The following is a 27,548-nucleotide window of genomic DNA, read 5'->3' on the forward strand; positions in this document are numbered from 1 at the left end:
GGTAGGTAAGCTGATGCCGAATGGGTCATTTGCCTATTGTATAAATAAATTTTTGGACAAAGTGCTGATTACAGTGCCTAAACAAGACAACCTCCAGCATCAGCTTACCTACCCCTATGTAAACGTATGTTTGGGTCAGAATGACCATTTTCAAATGGTAGATTTCCTTTTAGTAACAATGCAATATTAGTGTTATAGAAGAACAGAAGGGCTGATGATCAAGAAAATCCAAATTTGCGAATCATTCTATAAGACACCCTGGTAGTAAAATAGAATCTCCAAACATGGTCGTCTGGATTGTCTATTATGGCCAAAGTCACGTGACTTGCTTCTTTTCAGTTCACTAACCACGTGCCTACTAACTTCACTTTCTATCCCCATTGCCCACTCAGCTCTACCAACTTTCCAACTATTCACCTACTTGACTTTATTTCCCCTCTACACCCACTCCCAATAGTGGAGTATAATGTAGGTAGTTTGGGCAGTAGCCCGGGGCCCAACCCTTCTAGGGGGTCCATAGCCTCCCAAACCTACCAAGGGCCAGACCTCAGATTGAAAGCAGCAGAAGGGAAGCTTCCTCCATACCCCAAGAAGCTTGATCCTTCCATGACTTCTGGACTTGTAGGAGCGATAATATTCATACAGCCCAGGGCCCAGGGCAGTGTTAATCCACCCCTTCCCACTACAGGCTGTAAAACAAAAAAGAGAAAGAATTTTTGCCTACCCCCAGTGCTGTACTATGGGATAGTAGTCCTGGGGGTGGCATGGACTTCTAACATCTAAGATGACTATGAAGCCAGATGTCTGTGCCCATTGTGTTGTAGACAGAAAAAGAGTTTTTTTTACACTGTTGTCAAGTGAAGATTGACATTTGGGAGTTAAAGTAACTGCAATTGGACTTTATTGGAAAATAATAGTTGTATTAGCAGGTTTTTGACACATTATGAACCCATACTGGTCTTTTTCATAGTCTTGTTCTGCTACTTTGAGCGTTGTTTTTACCGGATTCTGAGATCATTAATGAGATGCAATTACCCTGAAGTTACAGCCTGTACATACACCAGATGTGTGATAAAGAGCAGATGGTAGAGGCCGGCAGGAAAGTCAATTCTATTCTCTATTGTGAATTATGATCTGCCATTTGTTTAGTGTAGATAACACTCCCCATAAAAGTAACCTCTAGCGTCTGTCGTGTTGTAATGAGTAGATCTTTATTTAAGCTTACCCCCTCTCTAAAGTGACATCTGAATATGTCCCAATGTTAGGCCCCTTTCACACAAACGTGTAGTGGACCGATATCCGTCTGAACAGTTTATGACCGGGTGTCAGTCCCCAAAGAAGCCTATGGTGCCCTGACGGCGCACAGTGACCACACATGTATGTCCATGTACCATACCTGACCACGGGAAAAAGATAGAGCATGCTGGCACCATGCCTCACCATGGAGAGGGGAGGGGTGAACATACATGAATGTGAAAGAGGCCTTATTCGCATATAAAAAGTAACCTGCACAGAAAATAAAGACGCCAGCATACATGGAGAAAGAGATCCTCAGCGCGCACACACTACTTACAGTATTAGGCTACATTCACACTGCCGTATGGGGGACGTATATACAGCCGACGTATATACGGCCGATATACGTCCCCCATAGACGGCAATGGGCGCACGGCGCCCTACGGGAGCGGTACGGTGCAGCACACGTGCGGCACCGTACCGCTCCGTAGCCCGGGAAAAGATAGGACATGTCGTATCTTTACCCGTAGTATGGCGCCATGCGCCATTACTTTCTATGGAGAGGGGCGGGGGTGAGCGGCGCTCACCTCCTCCTCCTCTCCCCGCGCTGCCGCCTGCCTGCCATGCTACAGTGCGGCGGGCACTCGGCAGTGTGCATGTAGCTTTAAATCTACATCTAGTAGCACTAGGCTAAAGTAATAAATAGAACTCAAGGGGGGGGGGGGAGTCATTTATCAATTTCTTTTGTTTATTTTTCTCTTTCTCCTTTTTTGTGACTTTTTAGCCTAATTTCACCAAAATTAAATTTGTAGAACCTGTTTTACAAAGTTTGTCACAACACAGTTTTACACTACTGCACCTGAATTATCATAAAATCCAGATTTGGACGTCTGCAAAAGTTGCACCATCACAGTGAAAAGTTGCATTTGTTTTGCACAAATCCCCTCCAGTCCTGAGCAGGCGTAGGCAAGGGGTCGCTTAAAAATTTTATACTTTTGTGTGACTTTTCAGACAACAGTCTCATGTGCCTCATATATCAACTACTAATATAAATCAGGTAAACCCAAAACCTTTTAAGAAAAACCCAAAACTAGACACTTATGATACAATTTGATCAAAATGTAACTAAGTCACTGACCTCTTCCCGGTTACCTCATTCTAGTGGGTCCCTACGCTAATGGGTGCGGCATCACATAACGTCCACTGTCGCTGAAACACGGCGCCAGCAGGGACCAAGACCTAGCAGCCCCCCAGCCCCACTGGGTAGGCCTCATGGATCTAGGCCCTGGGTCCCCACCATCACCGAGCCACAGAAAGAGCAGACACCATCCAGTACCACACTGTGTGAACAGGTCTTAAATACTCAGCATTCCATGTGCTTTCAGAAACTAATTAAAAGGACCTGACCCAAATGGATCATAGCGCTGGTACTAAGAAAAAAGTGAACAAATAAGGAAACAGAATTCACTCTAAACCGACATTTGGAGAGAGAAAGATCTGGTCAGCACATCCACACATTATACAATCATCTATTGTCGTTAGACTAAATGGGTCTTGGCCCCTGCTGGTACTGTGTTGTAGCGATGGTGGACACCATGGGATGTTACAACAACTATCGTAAGGATCCACTAGAAAGAGGTCATTGTGAAGAGGTCAGGGCCCCTTACATACTAGTCAGTGTGATGCGTCCAACTCGCATCACTCCCTTATTGTTTGCTGGCTGGAAAATCCGGCCCGAACGATGAGCATCCAGAACTAAACTGACATGCTGAGTCCAGTTCTGGTACCAGCTGGAAGCACCACACTCACAAGTGTGTAAGGCGCCTTAGTAGCTAATGCAATTTGTTCAAAATGTGACTCAGAACCTTGAATTTGATTGATTGGATTTAGATCATTGTATAATTTGTGGAAGTGCGGTCCAGAATTTTCCAAAAGTCGTTAAAAAAGGCATTGAATAAAAATATTTACCTAACAGCAGTAAATCAATAGATTAGGATGGGCACCACTGCATCGCTGAAAACACACGGTATGGGAAATCCAGTAGGGCTAAATCCCACAATCTCCCTGTCAATGTGTAAATATACACAAAGAAAGGTCCCTCCTAAAGAGCATGTACGTAAAGAACAGTGTCACAATAGAGAAAGAGGGTGCAGGTCCTAAAGGCCACCACCAGCCCCTGTAACCTACCTAACAAGCAAACCCTATTGCTTAAGGACTTCTGGTCAATAATCCCTACATTCAGTAAGTGCACAGGTAAGATGACCAAACACAGAGGGACGAGCAACAGATACCAGACAGAAAAGAGAAGTCACACAAAACCAGGTCAAATCCAAGATGGTGGAAAAGCACAGAATTGAATATCAAGTCCAAATAATGTAGTAGAGGTCAAATGCAAGGATAGCAATAGCAAGTAGAAATATGACAAATGAGATAGGGAACTAGTAAAATTAGCAAGATGTAATGGCGCTGGACAGAAATATAAAGGAGTCCTGGGTGCTGCCCCTAGCAGCTGACTGGATTGGCAGTCAATCACTCAAGTCACAGGTGAAACACAACTGAGCTTTAAATAGCAGTTAATAGCAGTTAAAGTGGCATTGGCTTAGAGTGGACATTCTCTTTTCTGTGCACAAAATGGGGTCCCAACGCCGCATTTCCGTCGGGTTTTGCAAATATTTCCTTTTTGCGCTGAATTGCCCCGGATTTTTGGTGCTCGGACTAACCACGGTATTTAAAAAGCAAATTGTGTCACAAGATCAGCACTCACATGCACCGGGAAGAATAAGGTGAACTCCGGCGGACCTCAGCGGGGGAGGCGACACATGCAGGAAATTGGATGCACGATCTTAATGAATCGCGGCAGACCCGAATCCTCGGCGGACACGGCAAGGCAGGGATCGCAACGGGACGGGTAAGTAAATGTGCCCCAATGAGTCTTAATGAGGGCACCTGACAATCCCAGTGTTCTTTGATGGAAGTCACACAATGCTGGGCTGTTTGTCCCTCTTGAGACATTCGGCCATCATCCCACGCTTGTGAAGTTGGTCCATCACATGTGCAACATCCCCCACCGGGGCCTAGCCCTTGAGGTGAGGTCTGGAGACAGTCGGGGCCCGCGGTACCGGAGTTGCTGGCGGTTGCGGCCTAAGCACGCTATTGTCACGGTGCTTGGTACGGGGGAACCGGAGGGCTGTCCTACAGCCTGGCAGGATCCAGCAGGGTGGTGTTGGCAAGAAAAGATGAGGGAGCGGCTGCTATAGCGGATCTCCCTGGGGCAACCCCTTAATGTCCCGAGGGTGAGTCTCTGTGTGATGGACAGGGTGCCGGTGATGAAGGCAGCCGTATTAGCAGGGACCAGACGGAAACAGAAGTTGAAGAAAACAACTTACAGTTCTTTATTTGAACCGGCAGGAACCGCAGCAACGTGCCTTTAACAGGTAGATGGAGTGCTGAGATGTGAGTTGGAGGGAGCCTCAGGAGATAGTTCACCAGCCTGGATGTAGAGGGCAGGCTGGGAGGCAGCTGTGTCCTGGTAGGAAGCTTCAGCTTGTCCTGTAGGGCTTCAGGTATCACCTTTAAAGGTAAGATGATACCCCTTTTCCTCACTACACTAACTCTAGTCTTATACTCCACTCTTCAGAGGCAGGGGCTAGGCTCTTCCTGCTCTGGTATGGGCTAGACAGAGATTGCTCCCTCACTCACTGATCTATACTAGGGCTGAGAGACTTCTCTCAGAATCCTCTGAAAAGTTCTCCCTAGAAAGACTCCTTCTTCTGTTCTCCTCTTCTCTCTAGAATCCTCCAGAACATTCCTGGCCAGGGGGTTTTATTACCTTCCTTTGGTCAGGTGGTGGCTGCTCCTCCAATCACATCTCAGCTTACAAAGGACAGGATGTAACACATATCATTGGACAATAGCATCTTGCATCATACAAAATACTTAACCTCTGCCTTGCCAGGCAGGATTCACCACTGCAATATCCCCTATGTCCTATCAGGACCATGTAGTGTAATGTGGATACATGCAGGTGGGGACGTATTCGCAAACCCTCCCTCGCCATTGCATCGGCGAGGGTGTTGCACATGCACCCCAGCAACTCTCTTATTTCTGGATTAATTTCCTTCTACCTCTCAGTCTGGCTCTCCTCATGTAAGTGGCTGTGTCCTTGTATCTTGAAAGTGCTCTTATCTGTGCTGGAAGACGCATCAAATCTTCCTGAGATAGTGGGGCAGATTTACCTGGTCCATTCGCGATCCAGCGGCACATTCTCTGCGGTGGATTCGGGTCTTCCGGCGATACACTAAGGCAGTTCCTCCGACGTCCACCAGGTGTCGCTGCTGCGTTGAAGTCCGCCGAAGTTCACGATCCATTGCTGGGTGAAGGTAAGCATATGTCCAGTGACACTTTTTTTTAAAAAATGCGGCGGTTTTTCCGAATCCGTCAGGTTTTCATTTGGCTACGCCCCCGATTTCCGTTGCGTGCCTGCTGGCGCCGATGCGCCACAATCCGTTCACGTGCGCCAAAATCCCGGGGCAATTCAGGAAAAATCGGCGCAATCGGGCCCCTAGTAAAGACCCCCAGTATGTAAGGAAAAACTGGTCTACCTGAATGGGTAGTAATAAGCAAAATGCAAGACTATAGGAATCCATGAGTAGAAATGAGGAGAGTATATTTCTGTGCTTGTGGTGATACCTCTCCAATGTATCTGTTCTCACTTCCATTTCCACCAAAATAGGTGAAATGCTTTGCTACCCTCTTATTCTTCTAACTGAGAAGGTTGACATTCTCAAAGTGCTGTTGACGTTGGGTTTTATTGCGATAATTTAGCGTTTCCTTCCTTTTTTTGAGTATTGTATGTATTGTATGGCCTTATGAATCCTGTAGAGGAAGAGAGGTGACCTCAGCAACTCCAGCGATGGTCACTTTCCACTAGAACATTGTGAGGTCCTCAGATATCCTGGACTCCAACCAAGATAAACCATGCACAGTCTTATTCAAAGGCTTGATGACACTCACACTCATAACAAGTTGTTTGATTCTCCAAGACGTAGCACTCTCTATCCAGATAGAAGATAAGGGCCTCATGGAGATCCCGAAATACCTTGATCTTATCCCTAGACCCTCAACTACCCCCCATTGTTGTAGACAGTGTCTAATGATGCTTTTTCTTCATTACAGAGCCCGTTCCCAAACCAAATATCGAAAAGAATGATGTGAGAAAAACTAACGACCAATGTAATTTTACTCTTCATTGTTCTGTCCCATCAAATATATCGAATTTGGTTTATGAATGGAAATACAGAGATGGGAACTCAGCCGAATATCAGCCATATCATAATGGAAGCACAATCCTATTATCACTTCCATTGGACCACCAGGACATGGAAATCCTGTGTGTAGTCCGCAACCCGGTAAATGCAACCAGCAGCTTTATCCAGGTACAAGAAATTTGTAAGTTTTCAGGTGAGAAATTCAAAAGGGCAACAATTTAAGTTGTGTAGTGGGAGGGTACAAAAGAATATGGGGGGCATCTTCATCAGAGGAGGAACACATGGGGGTTAAGTGGTCGTAAAAATATTTGTTCCATCTCTTTTATCCTAAACATTGCTTAAAGAAGGTAAAACCCACAGCCTCATACATGTCACACATAGAACATATCTTATATGCAAAGCCTGTATGGTCATATCTAGTGCCTGCAGGATAATAGATGGGAGAAGTGCATTGGATGGGTTAGTGATCCACACTCACTATTTTGCTGCTGGTGCAGTCACTGTGTACATACATGACATTACTTATCCTGTACTGATCCTGAGTTACATCCTGTAAATCTTTTATTTTATATAAAAGTGAAAAACATTACAATAATAAACATAAATAAAGCCATAACTTCTGGCAAAAGAATTACAAAAGAACAAATATAAACGAAAATAAACTTACAAAACCTCCTGGCCCAGCCACATACACACCACACACTCAGCATGAAAACAAACAAAACCTTCACCCAGTCCCACCACCTAAAATTTTTTTTTTTTTTTAATATCGAAATACACAGCAAAATACACATAAATAAATAAACAATAAATAAACACAGAAATAACAATGAATATAACGGAAATAACATTAATAACATTAAATAACATAAAATAACATAAAATATAACTAACTAAATCCCACGCCCATCACCCTCCCCCCCCAGACACTGGTCTAACGTCCAAAGTTCGCGCTATATAGTCCAGACCAGTGCCCAGGATCGTACAGTCCAAGTCCCGTCCACCCCCTCCCAACCTAACACCCTAACACCAACACCCCAAAACCAACCAACCTATATACACACAAGAACTATAACTACATATAACTATATCACACTGTACACAAGATACAAACACATTAAACATATCAACATATATCAAAACCACATAAAGCCCAGGTTCGGCGACTGCAAGCCCCTACATCTCTATATGTTCATAACACAAAACAAAAATCTACAGTGTCAGCTTCAGCCCAACACCAGGAGCGGAGATGACAGACTAAGGGACACTAAAGGAGAACCCCCTCCAAAGGAGAGAGGCCCTCCCCGTGCCCAGCCTCTCATACTCCAGAGAGCGCACCTTCACCAGGTCACCCAGAATGTTCCTAACCACCTCATCCACCGGGAGGATTTTACGCTGCGTCGATACTAAACACCGTGCGTTCCACGTGTGGTACCTGACCACTAGGCTAACTAGGAATAACGTGCAGCGGTCCCGGCCACCCAGGCCTCTGAATGCTCCATAGGCCCACTCCGCATAGGAGAGACCGGCCAACCCGGGCCAATGGATGGAAGCGCCCACCCGGTTGTACACCTCTGTGTTAAAGGGGCACTGAAGCAGGAAGTGGTCCATGCTCTCCAGCAGGCCACCGCACTCCTCCCGGGGACAACCCCTTTCCTCAGAGCTCCTACACTTCAGATTGTCCCTCACACACAGCTTTCCATGGAAGCAGCGCCAAGTCACGTCCCAAAACTTCAAGGGGATCCGGATAGAATTCAATAAACTCAAACCCACCCCAAGATCCCGACTTGGGCAATCCCTGAGGGCCAGAGGCTTCTGGAAATGGGTCAACAGAACCCTTTTGTCAAGGAGTTTCCTCGACATGGTCCTGATCTCCCACATTCCCAGACCCCACCGGCGAATCACCTTCAGAACCGGGGTAGCGTAAGCCGGAAGATGCCCATGTGGTGTACGGAGATCCTTCACTCGCCCTCCTGTCTCCCATTCCTGGAAGAAAGGCCGAAACCATCCCCTGCAGGAGTATACCCACGGAGGAGCCCTCTCTTTCCAGAGGTTTGCTACATTGATCTTAAGAAAGGTATTCACTAGGAACACCACAGGGTTGACCATACACAACCCTCCTTGTCTCCTCGTGCGGTAAGTAACCTCCCTCTTGATTAGGTTCAGCCTATTCCCCCATAACAGCTGGAAGAACAGACTGTAGACCCGAGTCCAGAGGGGTTCTGGCAACATGCACACACTGCCCAGATATATCAGCAATGGGAGCAGGTAAGTTTTAATCAAGTTCACCCTTTCCCTGAGGGTCAAAGACCAACCCTTCCACTGGTCCACCCTCTGAGCGGCAATCTTAAGCCTGCCATCCCAGTTTTGCATGGGGTAATCCCCCTGGCCAAATTCGATGCCGAGAACTTTGGCAGAGTCTTGGGGCCCTGGAAGAGTGTCCGGGAGATCAAAGCCTGGATCCCCCTCTCCCAGCCAGAGACTCTCACACTTATCCCGGTTGATCTTGGACCCAGAAGCCTCTGAGTAGCGGTCAACCTCTGACATCACCCATTGCGCCTCCCCTCTCGAGGACACAAAGATGGTGACATCATCAGCGTACGCTACCACCCTTAGAGTGGCTTCCGGTGCCGCCTGGTCCATCCCGACTCCCACCAACGGCCCACGATCAACCCTCCTAAGGAATGGGTCAATCGCGAACACGTATAAAAGTGGGCTCAGAGGACAACCCTGGCGAACACCAGACCCGACCTCAAAAGAGCGGCCAATCCAACCGTTCACAAGCGGGAAACTCTCTGCCCCTGCATACAAAACTTTCAGCCAATTGACAAACTCCCCCGGCAGGCCATACCTCAGAAGGACAGACCAGAGGTACTCGTGGTCAACCCGATCAAACGCTTTTGCCTGATCCAAGGACAGCAAGTACCCCTTCCAGTTACCAGCCCTGCCCTGCTCCACTGCCTCCCGAACACAAAGCACAGCACTAAATGTACTGCGGCCTGGAACAGAGCAGTGCTGGGTCCCCGAAAGGAGCCGGGGCGCAAACTGCACCAGCCGATTAAACAGCACCTTTGCCAAAACCTTTCTGTCCGTATTGAGAAGCGCTATGGGACGCCAGTTCTCAATACGAGATCGGTCCTTACCCTTTGACAGAATGATCAGGGCAGACCTCCTCATTGACTTCGGCAGAGCGCCCGAGGAAAGACACTCATTGAATACCTCAGTCAAGAGGGGAACCAAGGCGTCCTTAAAGGTCTTATAGAACTCAGATGTTAAGCCATCCGGACCTGGCGATTTCTTGAGGGCGAGCCCTTCAATCGCCAGGCTGACTTCCTCTTCCCTGATCATCTCTGTCAAAACATCAAGAGAGGGGTCTACTCCTGGCTCAGGGACAGTTTCAGCCAGGAAAGCCGACATCACATCCCGATCTAGATCCTTCCTGCCCAAGAGGTGCGAGTAGAAGGATCTGACGACCTCCAGAATCCCTGATCTGGACCTTTTCAGGGATCCCGTACTGTCAACCAGTCCCGTGACAACTTTACCATTCACTGACATCTTGCAGTTTCTGTAAGGGTCGGGCGAGCGGTATTTCCCGTAATCCCTCTCAAAAACCAAAGATGCGTGTCTATCGTACTGACACCTCTTCAGCAAGGATTTCACTCTGGAGATGTCCTCACGACTACCTCCAGACGAGACGAGATGCTCGAGTTTCCTCCTCAGGCCCTGATACAGGCGGTACCTGTCCAGGCTCCTGAGGCTCGAGAGCTGGCGGAAGAATCTCGCCACCCTTTTCTTGAGCATCTCCCACCACTCTGACTTACTGCTACAAAGGCCCAGCAATGGTACCTGGCTCTGAAGAAAGTCCTCAAAGGATTGTCTTATCTCTGCTTCTTCCAGGAGAGACGAATTGAGCTTCCAGTAGCCTCTTCCCATCCGGGGGGTCTCTGTAACATTCAGAGAAAACAAAATTAGACAGTGGTCGGAGAACTCCACCTCAACAACGGACACTGCTGAAGAAATGGCTTCCTCCTTTAAATAAAACCTGTCTATTCTAGACCTGCAGCTACCCCTATAATAGGTGAACCCTGCGTGGCCTGGGGTGTGCCGGATGTGGACATCCACCAGGCGAGCCTCACTAGCTATGCTATTAAGAGCGACGCAATCATAAGTCAGCTTGTCTCTGGAACCTCCCCTATCCTGGGACCTCGTGACAGCATTGAAGTCCCCTCCAAAGACCACCTGCCGACTTGTAAAAAGGTAGGGCTTGATCCTCATAAAGAGACACTTCCTGTCCCACTTGGACTGGGGACCATAGATGTTAATTAGGCGAAGTTCTTGTCCCTTCATGAGGACATCCAGGATCAGGCACCTCCCCATTTCTAACTCAATAACTCGTCGGCATTCTACCGGCGCGGTAAAAAGGACCGCCACTCCGCTATACGGCTCGGCCGCAAGAGACCAATAGGAAGGCCCGTGTCTCCATTCCCTCTTAGCTTTAAACACGGCCGCCAAATCTGGCAGCCTGGTCTCCTGCAAAAATAAAATGTCGGCTTCAACACGGCCGAGAAAATCAAAGGCCGCAAATCTAGCCGCATCAGACTTAATGCTGGCGACATTAATGGACGCCAGCGTCAACGGAGTGGGTGCCGCCATCATGAGTGATTGAGTTAGACGGCTTTTTTCTTACTACCTCCCTTCCCTCTACTGTCCTCTGAGGATGATCCCTTTTCCCTTTTCCCTTCAGAATTGGGGCAACTTCTTTTTAACGAAATTGAGGTGTCCATGTTATTACTGGCCCCCAAGGACCCACCCGGACCACCCTCTCCTTCGTCCTTGTCTCCTGACTCTGAGTCAGTCTCCCACTCTGAGGACCCGGCTTCCCCAGAGGATAGAGACTCGGCGCCCCCTGCAGGCTGCTCCGCCGCCACCTCCAGAACCCCACCCTCAGCCTCTCCTTCCGAGGAGGCGATCTCATCGAGGGTGAGGAACCGGTTGGAAAGCTCAACCAGAGGGGAGGAAGTTTTCCCTTCCTTAGGTAGCTTAGATACGCCGCGTTTTTTCTTTTTCTGCTTGCGCTTATTTTCTAGCCAAATCCTGTTATCCTCATCCATACTCTCATAATGGGAGGACGTGGAGGACATGGCACCTTTCTCGCGCTCCATCCTCCTGACCTCCTCATCCAACTCATCATCCCTCAGGGCCTCAGTAGCATGACCAGCCTCTGAGGAAGGACCAAGGGTCACCCCAGCAACCTGAGGCTTCCCCAGTTCTCTCCCTTTTTGTCTGGCTTCAAGCCGCCTCAACTGAGAAGGTGACTTATTCTTACTTTTCTTCACAGGCCCCTCAGCTCCTCCACCTCTGCTGGTACCTTCCCCAGCAGAAGCAACCTCATGGCTCTCCTCCACTGGGGTCACAACCGCATTGGCAAAGGAGCGAGGACAACGGCTGAAAGGGTGACCGAGCTCACCACACAGGTTACACCTAATGTCCTTACAGGATGCAGCGAGATGACCTAGCCCACCACACAAAGCGCACTTCTGCACTTGGCAGCTGGCGCTAAAGTGTGTGGGGTCACCGCACCTGTGACAGACCTTCGGCTGCCCCTGGTAGAAAATCAGGATTCTGTCCCGCCCAAGAAAGGCTGAAGAGGGAATGTGGGCGACTGTGCCGCCTGAACACTTCAACTTCATCATGAAGGTCCAGGCCCCAGACCAAATGCCAAATTCATCGCGGTTTTTCTGCGGTACCTGTACAACCTCACCATAACGACTTAGCCAAGTCATGATGTCCATGCAAGAAAGTGACTCGTTACGGGTCAAAACGGTCACTTTCTTGACTGCGTTTTGGCGAGACACTGCTTGCACAGCAAAGTCTCGCCATGCGGGCTCGTTCTTTGCCAGCTCATAATTCGACCAGAAGAGCTCTAAGCCCTCCGGCCGGACAAAGCTGACATCGAACTCCGGAGTACCATAAGGATGTATCAGGGCAAAGATGTCACTAGCCCTGAAGTTCATCTTCAGGAGGAGCTCCACCACCCTTGACCTGGGTGGGCATGCGTCACTGCCCCTCCAGCGAAGACGAACCACATTCCTACGGGAAGCTCCGGGCCCGGTTGTGGGTAAAGACCATATAGTCTCTCCCCCCCTTTTCTCTTGGAAGGCTGCCAGGCCATGCCTGTCTGTCCAGAAGGACAGATCAACCTCTCTCCCCTCTACATTGATTGACTTTTCCCCTCTCCTGAGAGCCTCCAGAAGACGCCTTTGCAAAACGCTGTTCCCAGAGCCAGGAGACAAGGAGTTAACCCCACTTGCCCCAGCGGTGACACTCGCATAGCTCCTTATGGGAGCGGCCACCACTGGGGGTGCAGATGGATCAGCACAAACCACATGATTAACCCCCTCAGCACCATCCACCACTCCCACACTCACCACACTATGTACATTACTGTCTCGCTTCCCTCGCTTCCTTGCATCACTCACACCAGCTGGGCCAGGAGGACCTGGGGTTGCCTCAACGTCACTGGGCACTGGGGGTAGAGCCACCTCCATAGCTGATTCAGCCTGAGAAGAGGCAGCTCCAACCCCGATCTTACTTGTGCCCTCTGCCTCATTGGCATTAACCCCTTGTTGTCCTGCAGTTTTCATAAGGTTGGAGCATCGCTGCTCGCTGGATGAAAGAGGCCTCCTGTCTTTATTTACTCCGGACAGTCTCTTTGTGCCATCTCCAGGGTCAGATGAGCCAATACAAAATAAAACCTTTCCTGCGCCCTTTCCCGCAGGCTGCACAGGACGCTTGGGAGGCGCCGCACCACAAGCCCCAGCAGCCCCATCACACTGCCGCTGCTCACCGGACCTAGCAGCAGCCACAGTGCTAGGGACTACAGGAGCCACCGCCACTGCCCCTGGCACCGGGCCACCCCCCCCTCCCACTGGGGGGCAGCGCACAGTACCAGGACCTGCCGGATCGCCCTCACTGTCCGGCCTTTCGGCCGATGCCTTCCCTGCACCATCCTTGCTACTACAAACAAGGCTGGTGCTCTGCGCCATGATAGAACGTGGCTTTGCAATCTCCCCGCACCCTGGCACCGAGTCCACTGCAGGATTCGTGCTGGGCTGGGTAACGGGGCCTACACGACAGGCTGACACTGCTGCCCGCCCGGAGGGAACAGGGAGGGGACGAAACACCAGATTCACCTCCTGAGACGCCTTGGTCTTCCTGGCTCTCTTCTTTCTCTTTAGGTCGTCATCTGGCATATCATCGCCGAAGGAAAAGTTCTGGAGGTGAACTGGGGACTCGAGCTGACGGATCTGAGCCATTAGCGCCCCCCCCTGGCCGCTGTCATCACTTTCCTCCTCCAGGTTGGCAGAGCCGCAGCCTGATGGTAATGGCGCTTGCTCTGCAGGCAGCCTGTCGTGCGAGGCCTGCTGGTGTTGGTGCAGGCCACCAGACGGACACGGCTGATCTTCCTCATCCTCCTCATCATCGCCATCATCCGCCTGGATCTCAAGCCCCTTTTGCTTTCTTAACTGCTCCTGGCGCATTTCCTCAAACCGGGCGTCGTTTTCCAACTTTTCGCGGAACGGACCGCTGTGCTCGCGGATTAGATGTCGCTTCTCCTGCAGAGCGGTGACCTCGGCTTTTAGTCTGTCTATGGTGGTAAGAAGATCAGACTTTTTCTTCTTAGTGGCCACCCCCGCTAGGGCCAAGGTCTCCCTTATCTCCTCCTGGAGCCTCCTCAGCGCTTTTCCGGCTTCCTCGTACTCACGGAGGTGCTCAGCAATCCGGGAGCCATAGATGGTAGCAGACTCCCGGGCCTTAAGATCACCCCATGCCTTTTGCACACCTCCGTGAGCACCCAGCTTTTCAGCTGAACCACCCACCTTTCCCGCACAGTCACTCAGCTTTCCAGGAGGAGCACTCAGGCTGATGTTACTTGCCTTGATCTTCTGTGATCTGGAGACCTTGCAGCTTCCCTGGGTCTTGGGGGTGGCAGCCGAGGTCACATCGCTGCGTCCTTGGCTCCGGGCAGATCTTCTTACCCCCTCCGCTTTGGCCGGCAACTGGCTTCTCCTGCCCCCCGCCGGCCTGGTCCGGGAGGCAGAAGCCTGGGATTTTCCTGGCTCACTCATCCCAGAAACCTACTCCCTCCCTGGGGAGGAGAGAGCAGGCCTGGGTGGATTGGTCTTCCACCAGGTGGTGCAGGAGCTCAGTCACAGACAACCACACCCGTCAGCAGTTCACAGCAGAATGATCCAGCACGAACTATTCTGCTGCTGGTGCAGTCACTGTGTACATACATGACATTACTTATCCTGTACTGATCCTGAGTTACATCCTGTACTATACACCAGAGCTGCACTCACTATTCTGCTGCTGGTGCAGTCACTGTGTACATACATGACATTACTTATCCTGTACTGATCCTGAGTTACATCCTGTATTATACTCCAGAGCTGCACTCACTATTCTGCTGCTGGCGCAGTCACTGTGTACATACATGACATTACTTATCCTGTACTGATCCTGAGTTACATCCTGTATTATACTCCAGAGCTGCACTCACTATTCTGCTGCTGGTGCAGTCACTGTGTACATACATGACATTACTTATCCTGTACTGATCCTGAGTTACATCCTGTATTTTACCCCCAGAGCTGCACTCACTATTCTGCTGCTGGTGCAGTCACTGTGTACATACATGACATTACTTATCCTGTACTGATCCTGAGTTACATCCTGTATTATACTCCAGAGCTGCACTCACTATTCTGCTGCTGGTGCAGTCACTGTGTACATACATGACATTACTTATCCTGTACTGATCCTGAGTTACATCCTGTATTATACTCCAGAGCTGCACTCACTATTCTGCTGCTGGTGCAGTCACTGTGTACATACATGACATTACTTATCCTGTACTGATCCTGAGTTACATCCTGTATTATACTCCAGAGCTGCACTCACTATTCTGCTGCTGGTGCAGTCACTGTGTACATACATGACATTACTTATCCTGTACTGATCCTGAGTTACATCCTGTATTATACCCCAGAGCTGCACTCACTATTCTGCTGCTGGTGCAGTCACTGTGTACATACATGACATTACTTATCCTGTACTGATCCTTAGTTACATCTTGTATTATACCCCAGAGCTGCACTCACTATTCTGCTGCTGGTGCAGTCACTGTGTACATACATGACATTATTTATCCTGTAATGATCCTGAGTTACTTGCCCGTATTAAATAGAAGGCCGGAGTGCTGGTTGGGGGATTATAAAAATTCTTTAAAAAGCCAGTCTTACTGAATTCCCCATGTGTATTGTTAACTCTATCCTATCCAGAATTCAGACAAACAGTGCATGTTGGGTACATAGAGCTCTTTATACTGTATACATTTCTGGGTGACTGTATTGTATAAATTACACAGTGCTCAGCTTTGTCTTTTTTTCCACAGGAAGCACGCCTGGGAGGAGTCATATGGCCATTTTAATATCAGTCTTAACACTAGTACTAATTTCACTATTTATACCAATTATATTCATCCGTTTAACGAAGAAGTGTGAACCAAAAAAAGGTAGGTCCAACTACATTCACTAAATCATTGGCCATATTTTATGATCTGTTATAAAATTCTATTGCCCCTTTTAATTAGTCCTGTGCCTTTGTCCCAGTGTAGGAGGCACAGGACAGAAGATGACCGCTGGTCACATGTCCACACCACATGTCCTGCAACTTCCTGAGCAGGACATGTGATCATCACTATGTTTGTTGCTTGCAGTGGGTTTGATGTCACTTAGGGGGCAGGGCCTATGAAGATTAGGGGCGGAGCCATCATCAAGTAGCAGAGAAGCCTGAGATATCTGAGGAGACAAAGGCAGTGATGGCAGTTGTGGCAGTACGATGGCATCAGAGCAGAACAGTCTGGTAAATCATCACTGGGAGCAAAGCATGAGAGGGAGGAGCTGTTACTGAGAACTGAGTGCTCATGGGAGTTGTAGTATCCTGTGTCAGCCATCTTGGAGATAACTCTGCCTACTTTAGAATGCCCATAAAATTTTGTGAATTGGGAAAGCAAATTATTTAAATAGAATTTTGTGATTAATGTTATTGTGCTTTTTTGTATTCATTTATTTATATCATTATAGCTTTTGGTATCAGAAGTCCATATTCCCAGAATACCCCTTTAAGGATAGGCCATCAATATCTAGTCTTGGACATCCCCTTTAATAATGATTTATGATTGTGCAGTAAAATCCCTTTTGAGGTAGTTAAAGTTTACATTTTTAGACAATCTCCAATTCCCATAACGATATATGTTTATATTTATAAGCAAAAGTAGAGGTCCCAATTAAGTTATTTTATTATTTAATTTGTTTTGTAATGTTTTTCCTAGGATCTTAACCAAGGCTGGTTGTGCTCTGTCTAAGTTGGTGTATATTTCATGGCTGCATCATGCTTTGTCCTTTATGATCTCTGGCCATACATTAGTGACTTCACAGGGTCATTTATTGGGTTCATTCCATTCATTGATATATTTGAGATCAGTAACAATGAAAAAAATTGGTCACCAGTTGATCATTTCTGCCTTTGTTTGGCATCACAATCAACTATGTCGCAAGAAGGCACCAATGGATGACCAAAAACATTCAAAATGAACCTTGCCGTCCAAAGACTCTACTGTATGGCCACCTAAAAGGGATTTCCACCTGCAAGATGTAGGTCTTATCACGTCAGTTGAAGTCCAACACTTGGGATCATTGTAGTCATCTGATTCCAGGTGCCTCCAGTACTGGGACAAACCGGACTGGAAGTACACGGCCAATCCCTTAATGGGAGCTGAGTTGCAGTTCCCAAGGCCAGGACTATATGGTGACTAGTTGGAGGTCCAGAGTGTCTGATCCCTGAAAATGTTACATAAATTATGGACCGGTGACCAATATCTCAAAGATTGAAATCCCTTTAAGCTTGTGATTGTGCTTCTGCCAGATATCTGACTACTTCTCCTGCTGCATGACCTTAATTCATCTAAAGCAAATAACCGATTATGACTAGATATGGTGATTCGTAGAGGACTATCTCTATGTTGGGGTCTTATTGAATATAAGACCAGTTCCTTAGATTCCTTCTTCTTTACTGAGGTTCAATCGTCTTAGTTTCTTTGGTGTAATGGAAATCAGATCTTGGTATCTTTCTGGTGAGCTTTTGGTGAGGTTCTTTGTCTCGGAGCCAATCTGAACAAAAAAGAGCTGCAGAATACAAAGTAATAAAGTGATTGAGGAGCTCCTGAAGCAACACGAAGTGGATTTTAAAGTTCCTCAACCTCCAAAGGGAATTATTCTGTAGGTAAGACCCTACATGGACAACAGCTGCAAGGGAGGTTTTTCAGGTGAATAGATTATTCAGTAGATTATCATAGAGTGGTTCCTACATTGTTGTGCTTGATTTGTTTACTGGGTTTCAGTCCATTCTGGTCCTTTTTGTACAAAGTGGGATGGGGGTGTCCAACAACCAGCATTGAAGACTAGCTTTCTATCTACACTTTTAGCCTCAGTGTTGCCAATGCATCTAGTATTATAGGCAACATTTCAAGGATCCTATTAAATCTTAGACCATACAACGGGTACAAACATTGCATAGTATCATAGTGCATGAATAGAGATATAGGCCGAAATATAATCCTACAGTATTGAGCCAGAGAAATCTCATCAAGCAGATATCAGTTGGCCAAGAGTGAGAAAATAAAATCCTTCTCTACCCTAAAGACTGCAGTCAGATTCTTGGAAATAAACCATAGATTTATTGTATTTTCCAATAAGGTCATATATTTACTTAATAGAACATCGAGGACCATCTTGAACTTTTCCAGTGTCTCAACCATCAAAACATCCTGTAGATCCACCATGTCCAACCTGCAATCCTGCAGTGGTGATCTAGAGGAAGCTATGAGGCTGATGCAAGTCTACTCATAGTGGGAACAAAATTTCTTCCCGACTCAAGATATGACAGTCAGAATAAATCTCTATAGATTAATGTCCCATATAAAAAATCTGGTTATCATAACATGAGGGTTTTTTTCCATCCAAGAAAGAAACTGAGGCAATTCCTAAACTTTTCCAGTGTCTCAACAATCGTAAGATCTCATGGCAGTGAGTTCCATATTCTCTCTACTCTTAAAGTAATGAATCCGGCCTGTGACTATAGAAAACTGCCTTTCCTATAGGTGTAGGGAATGTTCTCATGTTGGAAGCCTCGGAAGAAAAAGATCCTTAGACCAATATGTACATGGTGTGAGCCCTCAACCTCAGGACCATGTAGACGTCAATACGTGGATCGCGCAAGGTTCTTCTAAACTGAACTTGGATTAACCTAAGGGTGTATGGTAATCTACGGTGAATAAACTCAGAAGTACCATAAGGGTTCATGTGTTGTGGCTTCAGGATTCCTCCATTTTCTGTAACTTTTAGGATAATCCTTGCGTATCTCTGATGATATGTTTCTTTTTTGATTAGAACCCAAACAGAGTATAAATGAAGAATTGAACTACATTGAGGTGACAACACACCGGCGGGATCTGGTAAGAGATTATGTTCTGAAGCTACAACCAAGTCCAGAAAATGTGCTGAACACAGAGGTGCTGGGCTTGTTAGGGTTGTCACAGTAATCAAACCCCATTGACTAGACACTTCAGCCTTCAGCAATATTTGTAAAAATTATTATATCCCTAAATGTTTCTGCACCCTTGTAGATCAATGGAAGGGAGAGTATCAAATCTATCTATAAACATTACCATCCATATGTTCTAAGGGGTCATATGTTTAGACAGGGCTGGATAAGACTGCGATGTATGAATATTACAGCCCCTACAAGTCTGGGCTGTATGGATATTACAGCCCCTACAAGTCTGGAATCACTTCCTACATATGGTACTAGAATCAACTTATTGGGGAATGTAGGTTGCATCCCTTCTGCCTGCCTTCAATCTCCGGTTTCAGGACCTTGGAGGACCTTCAAAGGTCCTGAAATGGCTGTTGTATACATGTGTATTGAGTGCAGGAACTGATGTATGAGGATTCTGATGGGTAAAGGTCCTTCACAGTATTAAAATTGTTGGGTGGTTTGGGTGGCCATGGGCCACTAAAAGTCTTGAGCCACCGGCTAGCACCTAAATTCCCTATATAATAATCCACTACTGTAAATTTGCCAGTAGTTCAATTGTGCCACCAGATGATAAAAATAGCAAGATATAAGGGCCGTAATACACTTCAGACCTCTGCCACCCGGAGCAGAGCTATACATTGGGGGAGGGGGTAGTGGGGCTCCCGAACAACTTTTTCACAGTTAAAAACTTCTGCTTTTTCCCTCATGTGATTGATAGCAAACCATAAAAACATGACTATGACCACAGGGACAAACTCTATCCAATAAATCTCGCACCAAGCTTTATTACCAATTGAGCATAAATTACACCCTAACCCACCCGACAGACCAAACACACAACTCAAGAACTGTCCAAAAAGGAACAAAAATTTTATAGAATCCATATGTAGTCAGTAACCACATGGTTAATAATCTGAGCTGAAAGAACCTTTATATCTCTGTATTTTATATAATCTTCACCTGAGCTAAGTCCCCACCACCCCCATCCAGCCCCTCTTCACATTCTTAGAATTCCGAATTATCTAAACTCATGTCAAGACGCCTTACGAGAGGCCAAAAAAGGGGAACTATTTTATAGCAAGTGGAAGTCTGTTTCCAAAACTTACAGTTTTTGCTGAGATAAGATATTTTGTGCTGATTAACTTAGAGGAAAAGTCTTATTTTATAATTGGGGATAAGGTGTCCGTTGGGTGCATCCAGGGATCCCAGTGACCAGTTCAACCAGCACAGTTGAGCCTTGGTTGACTTCATCAAGATTGTTCAAAGTCTTCTCCAAATCTAGTTCAACAAGAACTTACGGGTGCACGGAGAAACCATAATTCCAGTGCATTGAAGGCCATACCTGCCTCAGTAGGTGACCCTGGGTGTCCACTGCAGGCAGGCTCTCCATAATAAATCCTGGAGAAGCCCTTTAAGGCTTGCTCTCCAGGAAAACACTGGCATTGACATTATCCCCATCGCTGCCAACAGATATACAACAAAAACTTGGGCGCTGCTTTACCCCATTACATTGATTACGGTTTGGACACTAATCCCCCAGTAAAGATCACATGATCCCCATTTTATGTTTCACAGAAAGTATCCTATAAATATTGAAAATGGGTATAAACCTAATGTTGTCTAAGTTGGTCTAGAGTTATATGAAGGCTTGTTGTCTAGGTGGTTTATGCCAGCCTCCATGGTGGTCTAGGATAGTGACGCGACTAATCCATACTTCAGTCACCCTCAACTTCAGTAATGTCTCTGAACTTCTTCTTCTTTTCCTTCCTTATGGAAATGATTATATTATTAGGGTAGGACAAGGAATATGAAGGACTGTGTGGTTTATCTACCTTATAATGGTCGCATGCCCCATGGTAAAGGTGCACCAAAAAAAGTGTGGTGCACTCTCTCAGGGCAGTGCAGGGGGCGCCAGATTCATGAAGAACATGCGCCACAAATCTTGTATCTGGCGCCCCCTGCACACTACACAGGCAAACTGCACATAGAACAGACTGCACTAGTCTTAGTAAATATGCCCCAGTGTGTTTGGAGACCAGAGGGCTGTAACCAGCTCGCAGCCTGACGTGGCAAAGACAACAAAACAAGTATGTGGAATTAAGTCAAGACGGAACACACAATTCCTGGAACAAACAGAGAAGTTTTAGCAGAGTCAAGATGAAATGTGTAAATAGGCAAATGTGCAAATAAAGAAAAACTGAGTTAATATTGTACAAGAGTAGAAGCAGATCTGGACTTGACCAAAAACACAGAGACAACCAAAGAACCCAACAGTATACAGAAGCAGCAAATAGGAGTACACGGGAGTAGTGACTATGAATAGTCCTAGCAGGTAACCAAGACCCCATGTGCCATGACCTTGTATTGAACCAGGTGACACTGGGATCAGCAACCGGTATCAGGCCCTAGACCCAGAACCAGAAGATGTTAGGGCCAAGAGTCCAGCAGAGGCCTGGGATCAGAACCAGGAGATACCAGTAGCAGATCCAGCAGCAGGCATAGGTCAGTTGGAAGAAGAAGGCTTGGACAATATAGTAAGTCACAAGCTTGGAACACAGGCTGAAATGATGTAACCCTAATAGAGCATACAAGAACAAATAGGAATATAGTAAAACCAGGATCCAAAAGTGGCACTACAGGAACCAGGACATCAATAGATTACAGGAGCACAGGACTAGGTGCAGCACAATCTCATCATTATAAGATATGGTGGGATGAACACAAAGTTTACATGTGGATGGTGACCTCATTCTATAGAAACTTTACGTCTAGACATGATAAGAACACACATGATCATAATCTCTAAATGGAGCAACCTAAGGGTTGAAGCTTCAAACAATTCTTGTTACCTGAGATCATAATCTTAAAATTAACTATTCATTTAATTAAATTACAACTGTAAAGTATAAAAACTTTTGCCTAACTCTGCACTAAGCAAAAATAAGCAGTTCTCTAATTTATTCTAATTAGCTATCTGGAGGTGTTTAGCAGCTAGCAAAGGTTTTACCTTGCCCTCCAGGTTAATCTCCATTTGCCATGCTTCCTGGTAACCATGGGAAACCGTATAGGACAGCTAGAGATGACAGGAGGCTTGTTAAGAGGGGCGGAAGGACCTTTAGTGATATCACAAGCATGTGATGCATCACATGCTTCACATTGGCCAATTACAAACATGCTGTCCTGTTCTGGCTTCACTGCCCTGAGCGGATGTCCCAACCTCGAAGTGCCCACCCACTTTAGATACAGTTGAATCTGATTTAATAAGAAATAATGGTATACCAGGCTAGGAAGAAGCCAGCACATGATACAGGGGTTGTTGGAATTGTTGTCAAAGGCTTCTCTCCAGCTGTGCTAAAACTAGTTCTGTCAGTACAGTTATGCTTTAAGCTCTGGTTGACATGATTTGAAGTTAATAATATCAAGCATATTGCATTACAGCTCCCTCCCCCTTACTCTTCAGTTGTTGAATAGTCATATTTCTTGGTTTAGAAATAAAGAAGGGAATTTCCAACTCAAGATTTCCATCACACAAAAACATTTAGGAGACCACAAGTGATACATGGTCCTTCGGGTGCTTACGGCACAAAGTCTGCCATTATCTTCCAAAGTAAAGAAACCGGCTACAAGGTCTCATCATTTTTTTGCTAAGGACCACCAGAGATGATACAAAGGGTAGCCCTTCATCTATACAGGAGCTTTTCAACATCTCTAGAAATAGTTTCTAATGTTACAGTAACATACATATGGGTTGGCCTTCAATTGATTCTTGAAGTCTCCTATGAAAATGAATGAGGATCTGGAGATCATGGTGACCCCAAATGGTAGTAAGATGCAGAGATTCTCCTAAATCTGTTTCATATTAATGCTAATGGTCCAGGAGAACTGGCTGCACCCATATGAGGTCCCCTTAGTCACCAAGCCCCAAACAGTTCTGATACGTGCTACACCAACCATCCTTACACCCATATACCTCAAGCGAAAATGGTTTCCCGAAGAGCTGGGAATAATAGACTTTCTACTCTTCTATTCATAGTAGTTTTTTGAATTAGTGGAGGCCTTAAAAATGGCAAATCTTCTACAGTTAAGGCCCATTATTTCATGTCAGAGCATTGGTCCAAAGGAAGATCTTTGGTATTCGAGAGGGCCAGTCTATCCCTGACGTCAGCATGAGCCCACCATGACTTATGATCTAATAAACCTTCCTATGGACACCAAGTAGGTATCAGGCGTCTAACTTTAGAGGATACAGAGGTTTCAGTTGAACTCAAGCAGGTGCTTTGTCCTTCAAGGTCCCTATTCCATATATGAACCACCAGTGCAATAAAGTGGGGCAGATTTACTTACCCGGTCCTGTCACGATTCCGCGGTGCGTTGTCTGATGCCCCCCCATTTCTGTTACGTTCAAGCCGGAGCCGATGCGCCACAATCCGATCGCCTGCGCCAAAAACCCAGGGACAATTCAGCGCAAAATGGAAATCGTCGGGAAACTCAGCGAAAATGTGCCCAACTGAGCCCTTAGTAAATGAGCTCCATTATCGTTAGAGGGCTGGTGCAAACATTGTTTTGAGGAACAGCTTCAAGTTTTTATGTCATCATCATCAGTCTACAAACTCTTTGTAGTTTAATTCTTTGAAGCTGTCACCATTTTAAACCTCAGGTTCAAAGGAAAGGCATTGTTTTCCAAAAAGGCTTCTAATTGGACTCACAGACGCTGAACTCCTTGTATTACTGATCCGTAACAGATCAACTTCTGAAGCTTTTGTCGTAAACTACTGTGGAAACTCTCGTTAGGCCGGGCCGTGTTGTACCACCAGCTCTACAGCCTGTCCTGGCCTGCAGGATAGTTAGAACCACAAGCGTCTGAATTTTAAATGAACACCACCATATATAGAAGATGAGATCAGCAACATCTGCAGCTCATGTTATGTCCTAAAATAGAATTCATTGCGAATGAGCAAAACCTTGAGGCTGTTCTAACTTGGAAAGACCTAACGTAAATAACATCATATGTTATGGAGGACCTTTCCTCATCTTCATCCACTCAACTCTCAAGATCCTTAAAAAGCTGCCACATCACTGATCTCAGTGTGGTTAGAATTTTCTCTCGAGACCCCACCATTCATCATTGTTTTGGATTTTCAAGTAGGTTGTGAGTAGGCTGTCTTCTCCAACCTAAGAAATCACATCTGACGTCAAAGAACCTGATTCACAGATCTTTGTTAGAAGTTTCAGAGGTAAAACTGTTCTAGCTGCCCATAGAAACCAATCAGAGCTCAGCTTTAATTTTATAAAGCGCTGTGGGAAAATGAAAGCTGAGCTCTGATTGGTTGTCATGGGCAACTAGAACAGTTCTGCTCTCACACACTTCTGATAAATCTCCCCTATTGGCTTTAAGGCCAAATGTTCATAAACATGTGGGTTGGGATGAGCACCTGTAGGCCCAAGACAAGTTGCCGTGTATAATTTATGGTCTCTAGTTCCATTTAAAGGGAGCCTGTCAGCAGAAATTGTCCTAATAAACTATATACCAGTATGTTATTAAGCAGCTTACCATCTTCTAGATCATGTTTCTTACATGGCCCAGCATGGTGGCGTCATCCAGATAAATTATCCACTTTGAAAGTTAATTAACACTTAAGTCAAGCTCTCCCCACCTCTGAACGCCTCTTCGCCTCTGATTGACGACGTGCACCAGACTTCAGGATATCTGCTTAGCGATGTCTCTGGATGCAATAAAATCAGTTATAGTAAAGGGGGCAGTCTAAGGCAGGGAGAGCTTGACTTCAGTGTTATACTCTCCACCTCCCTGACATTATACAAGTAATTTATCTCACTTTAAAGTTGATTTTCTGGATAATGCCCCCACACTCGGCCATGTAAGAAACATGATCTAGAAGGTGTTCAGCTGCTTGACAACATACTGGTCTGTAAGGTCAATTTCTTCTGACAGGTTCCCTTTAAGCTTCAACAGCTGTCCTAATATGAACAAAGGTTTGTCTCCGGTGGTTGTAAAAGATCATTCCCATCTTTGGTATTTTGTATTATACATTGTATCTACAGGATAGGCAATAGATACCTGACCTCGAGGACTCAACTCTTGAGAACAGTGGTCCCACGACCATTGGGCTACACCCCGTGCATTCATCTCTATGAGACTTAGATGGGGAGAGCCATGCATTCCAGGCCAACTCCACATTCGGCCCAGCCATGGGTCTATGATCAGGGAACCCCCCATTTTTTAGATAAATGTGGGTTCCTCTGGAATCTCCCCTATCAGGTATTCATGACATATCCTAGTAAGACAACACTATGGTTCATGTAACATCACCCTAATATATCCCACCCGTATCTGCTTTCCCATCTCCATTACATTTCATCGAGACTGAATATGTTTCCTTTTTTTTCCAGATTATCCCCATGGAAGATGCTGAGTATATGGGAACGCCGGCTCCACAGAAGTGCAAAGCGGAAACGCTGTACACCATGCTTCAGCACCCCCAACCCAAGCATACCTGATACCTCTCATATACCGGAGCATGGAAAGCAAAGATGTAGCATCGCCTGCTATGGAGACGTCCAGTGATGTATACAGTCTTGTGACATCACCATCGCCAGAATGGAGGGGTCTGGCGTACACCCTAATATGTGCTATATGCTATTTGGGGGGCTATTTATGTGACCCCCCATGGCTCATACCTTGGAACTTATATTGGAGACTATAAGAGCAACATCCACCCCATGCATCTTGAAGACCCGGAGAAAATTAGGAATCCAAGCAATGGTCAAGGGGATCACACAGACATGCAAAAATTGTTCTAGAATCTGGGGCTTATCTGGTCTACGAATGTTAAAGTCGAGGGTCTCCCGATTCTGGAGTTTTTTTAGAATTCAGTGTGGAGAATGGATACAAAGAGAGTCTTTCCCTCAGGAGGCCTCAGCATGTTCTTGCATTACACAGTTTGTACATTGATCTACATAGATGCGGTGTAATGCTTCGTTTCTCCAGGGGTGGTGCTGTGGGTAAATGTATCAGTTGCTGTCAGGTTCTACCACTGATTAAGGCCGATCATTGGTGATTCACACCTCCTTTGGGTTGTGAGTAGCTAAATTCAGATCTTCAAAGTGAATGAGGCTTCGAATATTCAGGATGCCATTTGTTTTTCTAATTAGGACGATTTTCATGATGACAAAACCTTAGCGAGAAGATATTTCCAGTCTACTGGTCTTCACGCTTCACGTACAAGCCATGTTAACCATGTATGGACCTGTATATGCACCGCCACTTTATTGTATACAGGGTGTTAACTACCCCCTTATTGTGCCGGTTTATGCCTCCGTCCTTCTTAGCCTTAAAGGAATATTCTAATCTCTGGTCTTCATCACTTCCTATATATAGCCTACCCCTATACACACACCCCTCCACCCGCCTCATACTGTCATTTTTATAAAATTTTGTCCTTATTGGGGCAGATTTATCAAGCTGTCTAAAAGTCAGAAGATTTCTAGTTGCCCATGGCAACCAATCACAGCTCCGCTTTCATTATACCAGTGCTCATGAATATTTTAAAGGTGATCTGTGATTGGTTGTCATGGGAAACTAGAAATATTCTGACTTTCAGACAGCTTGATAAATCTGCCCCATTGTGTATCAGTCTCCATTAACCTGAGGTCACATTTACTTTGTGAATCTGTCTCACAGTGTTATACTTTTTAAAAAATATTTTTTAATTTATTTGGTTTCATTTTAATGTTGACTTTTTTATACCATTTACTGTGAATTATTTCTGACTTATTTATTAAAAAAAAATAATTGAAAAGATATTCAATTTTGGAGAAGTTTTTGTTTATTTATAGAATATGCTATTAATGCCCGGTAACAGCTATCACCCCCTTACGTATCAGCCCCCCATTTGCTCATTCCCAGGGACAGCATTGGTCCTTTTCCTTCTCTTCACTCCTGGCTTTCATGGAAGTAGCAGAAGGAGCCAATTACTGCTTGTTGTCAGTGAATAGAAGCATTCTTTCTGGGTACAGGGATAATGCATAATTTGAACAGCAGATACACTGGGGGTCATTTACTAAGGGCCCGATGTGCGGTTTCCCGACGTGTTACCCGAATATTTCCGATTTGCACCGATTTTCCCTGTATTGCATTGGGATTTTGGCGCACACGATCGGATTGTGGCGCATCGGCCCCGGCATGCACGTGACGGAAATCGGGGGGGGGGGGGGGGCGTGGCCAAACAAAAACCCGACGGATTCGGACACATTGCCGCATTTTTAAAAAAAAGTGTCGCAGGACTTGCACTTTCCTTCACCAGGAATAGGCCGGTGTAATTCAGGACATTCCAGCGGGCCTCGGGGAACTTTAGCGCAGCAGCGCCA

The 27,548-nt window shown here is 46.2% G+C and overlaps 1 protein-coding gene across 3 annotated transcripts in view; it reads left to right on the forward strand.

The window, feature by feature from the left end:
* Positions 1-26,982, forward strand: part of LOC140069376 (SLAM family member 8-like) — a 37,073-nt gene extending 10,091 nt beyond the window's left edge. Inside the window, exons 3-7 of one of the 3 annotated variants that reach the window (XR_011848780.1) lie at positions 6,412-6,696; positions 15,961-16,080; positions 16,900-17,892; positions 19,016-19,080; positions 25,572-25,634. Coding sequence is in view for 1 of the 3 variants with exons in the window: in XM_072115017.1 (XP_071971118.1) it covers positions 6,412-6,696; positions 15,961-16,080; positions 19,016-19,080; positions 25,572-25,679 (578 nt within the window). In the remaining 2 variants the exon portion in view is untranslated. Of the gene's footprint in view, positions 1-6,411; positions 6,697-15,960; positions 16,081-16,899; positions 17,893-19,015; positions 19,081-25,571 lie in introns of those variants that run through there. The other 2 variants (XR_011848781.1, XM_072115017.1) reach the window with 2 other exon arrangements.
* Positions 26,983-27,548: the final 566 nt, after the last annotated feature.

This window comes from Engystomops pustulosus, chromosome 7, assembly GCF_040894005.1.
Source record: "Engystomops pustulosus chromosome 7, aEngPut4.maternal, whole genome shotgun sequence".
Classification (NCBI taxonomy): Eukaryota; Metazoa; Chordata; class Amphibia; order Anura; family Leptodactylidae; genus Engystomops; species Engystomops pustulosus.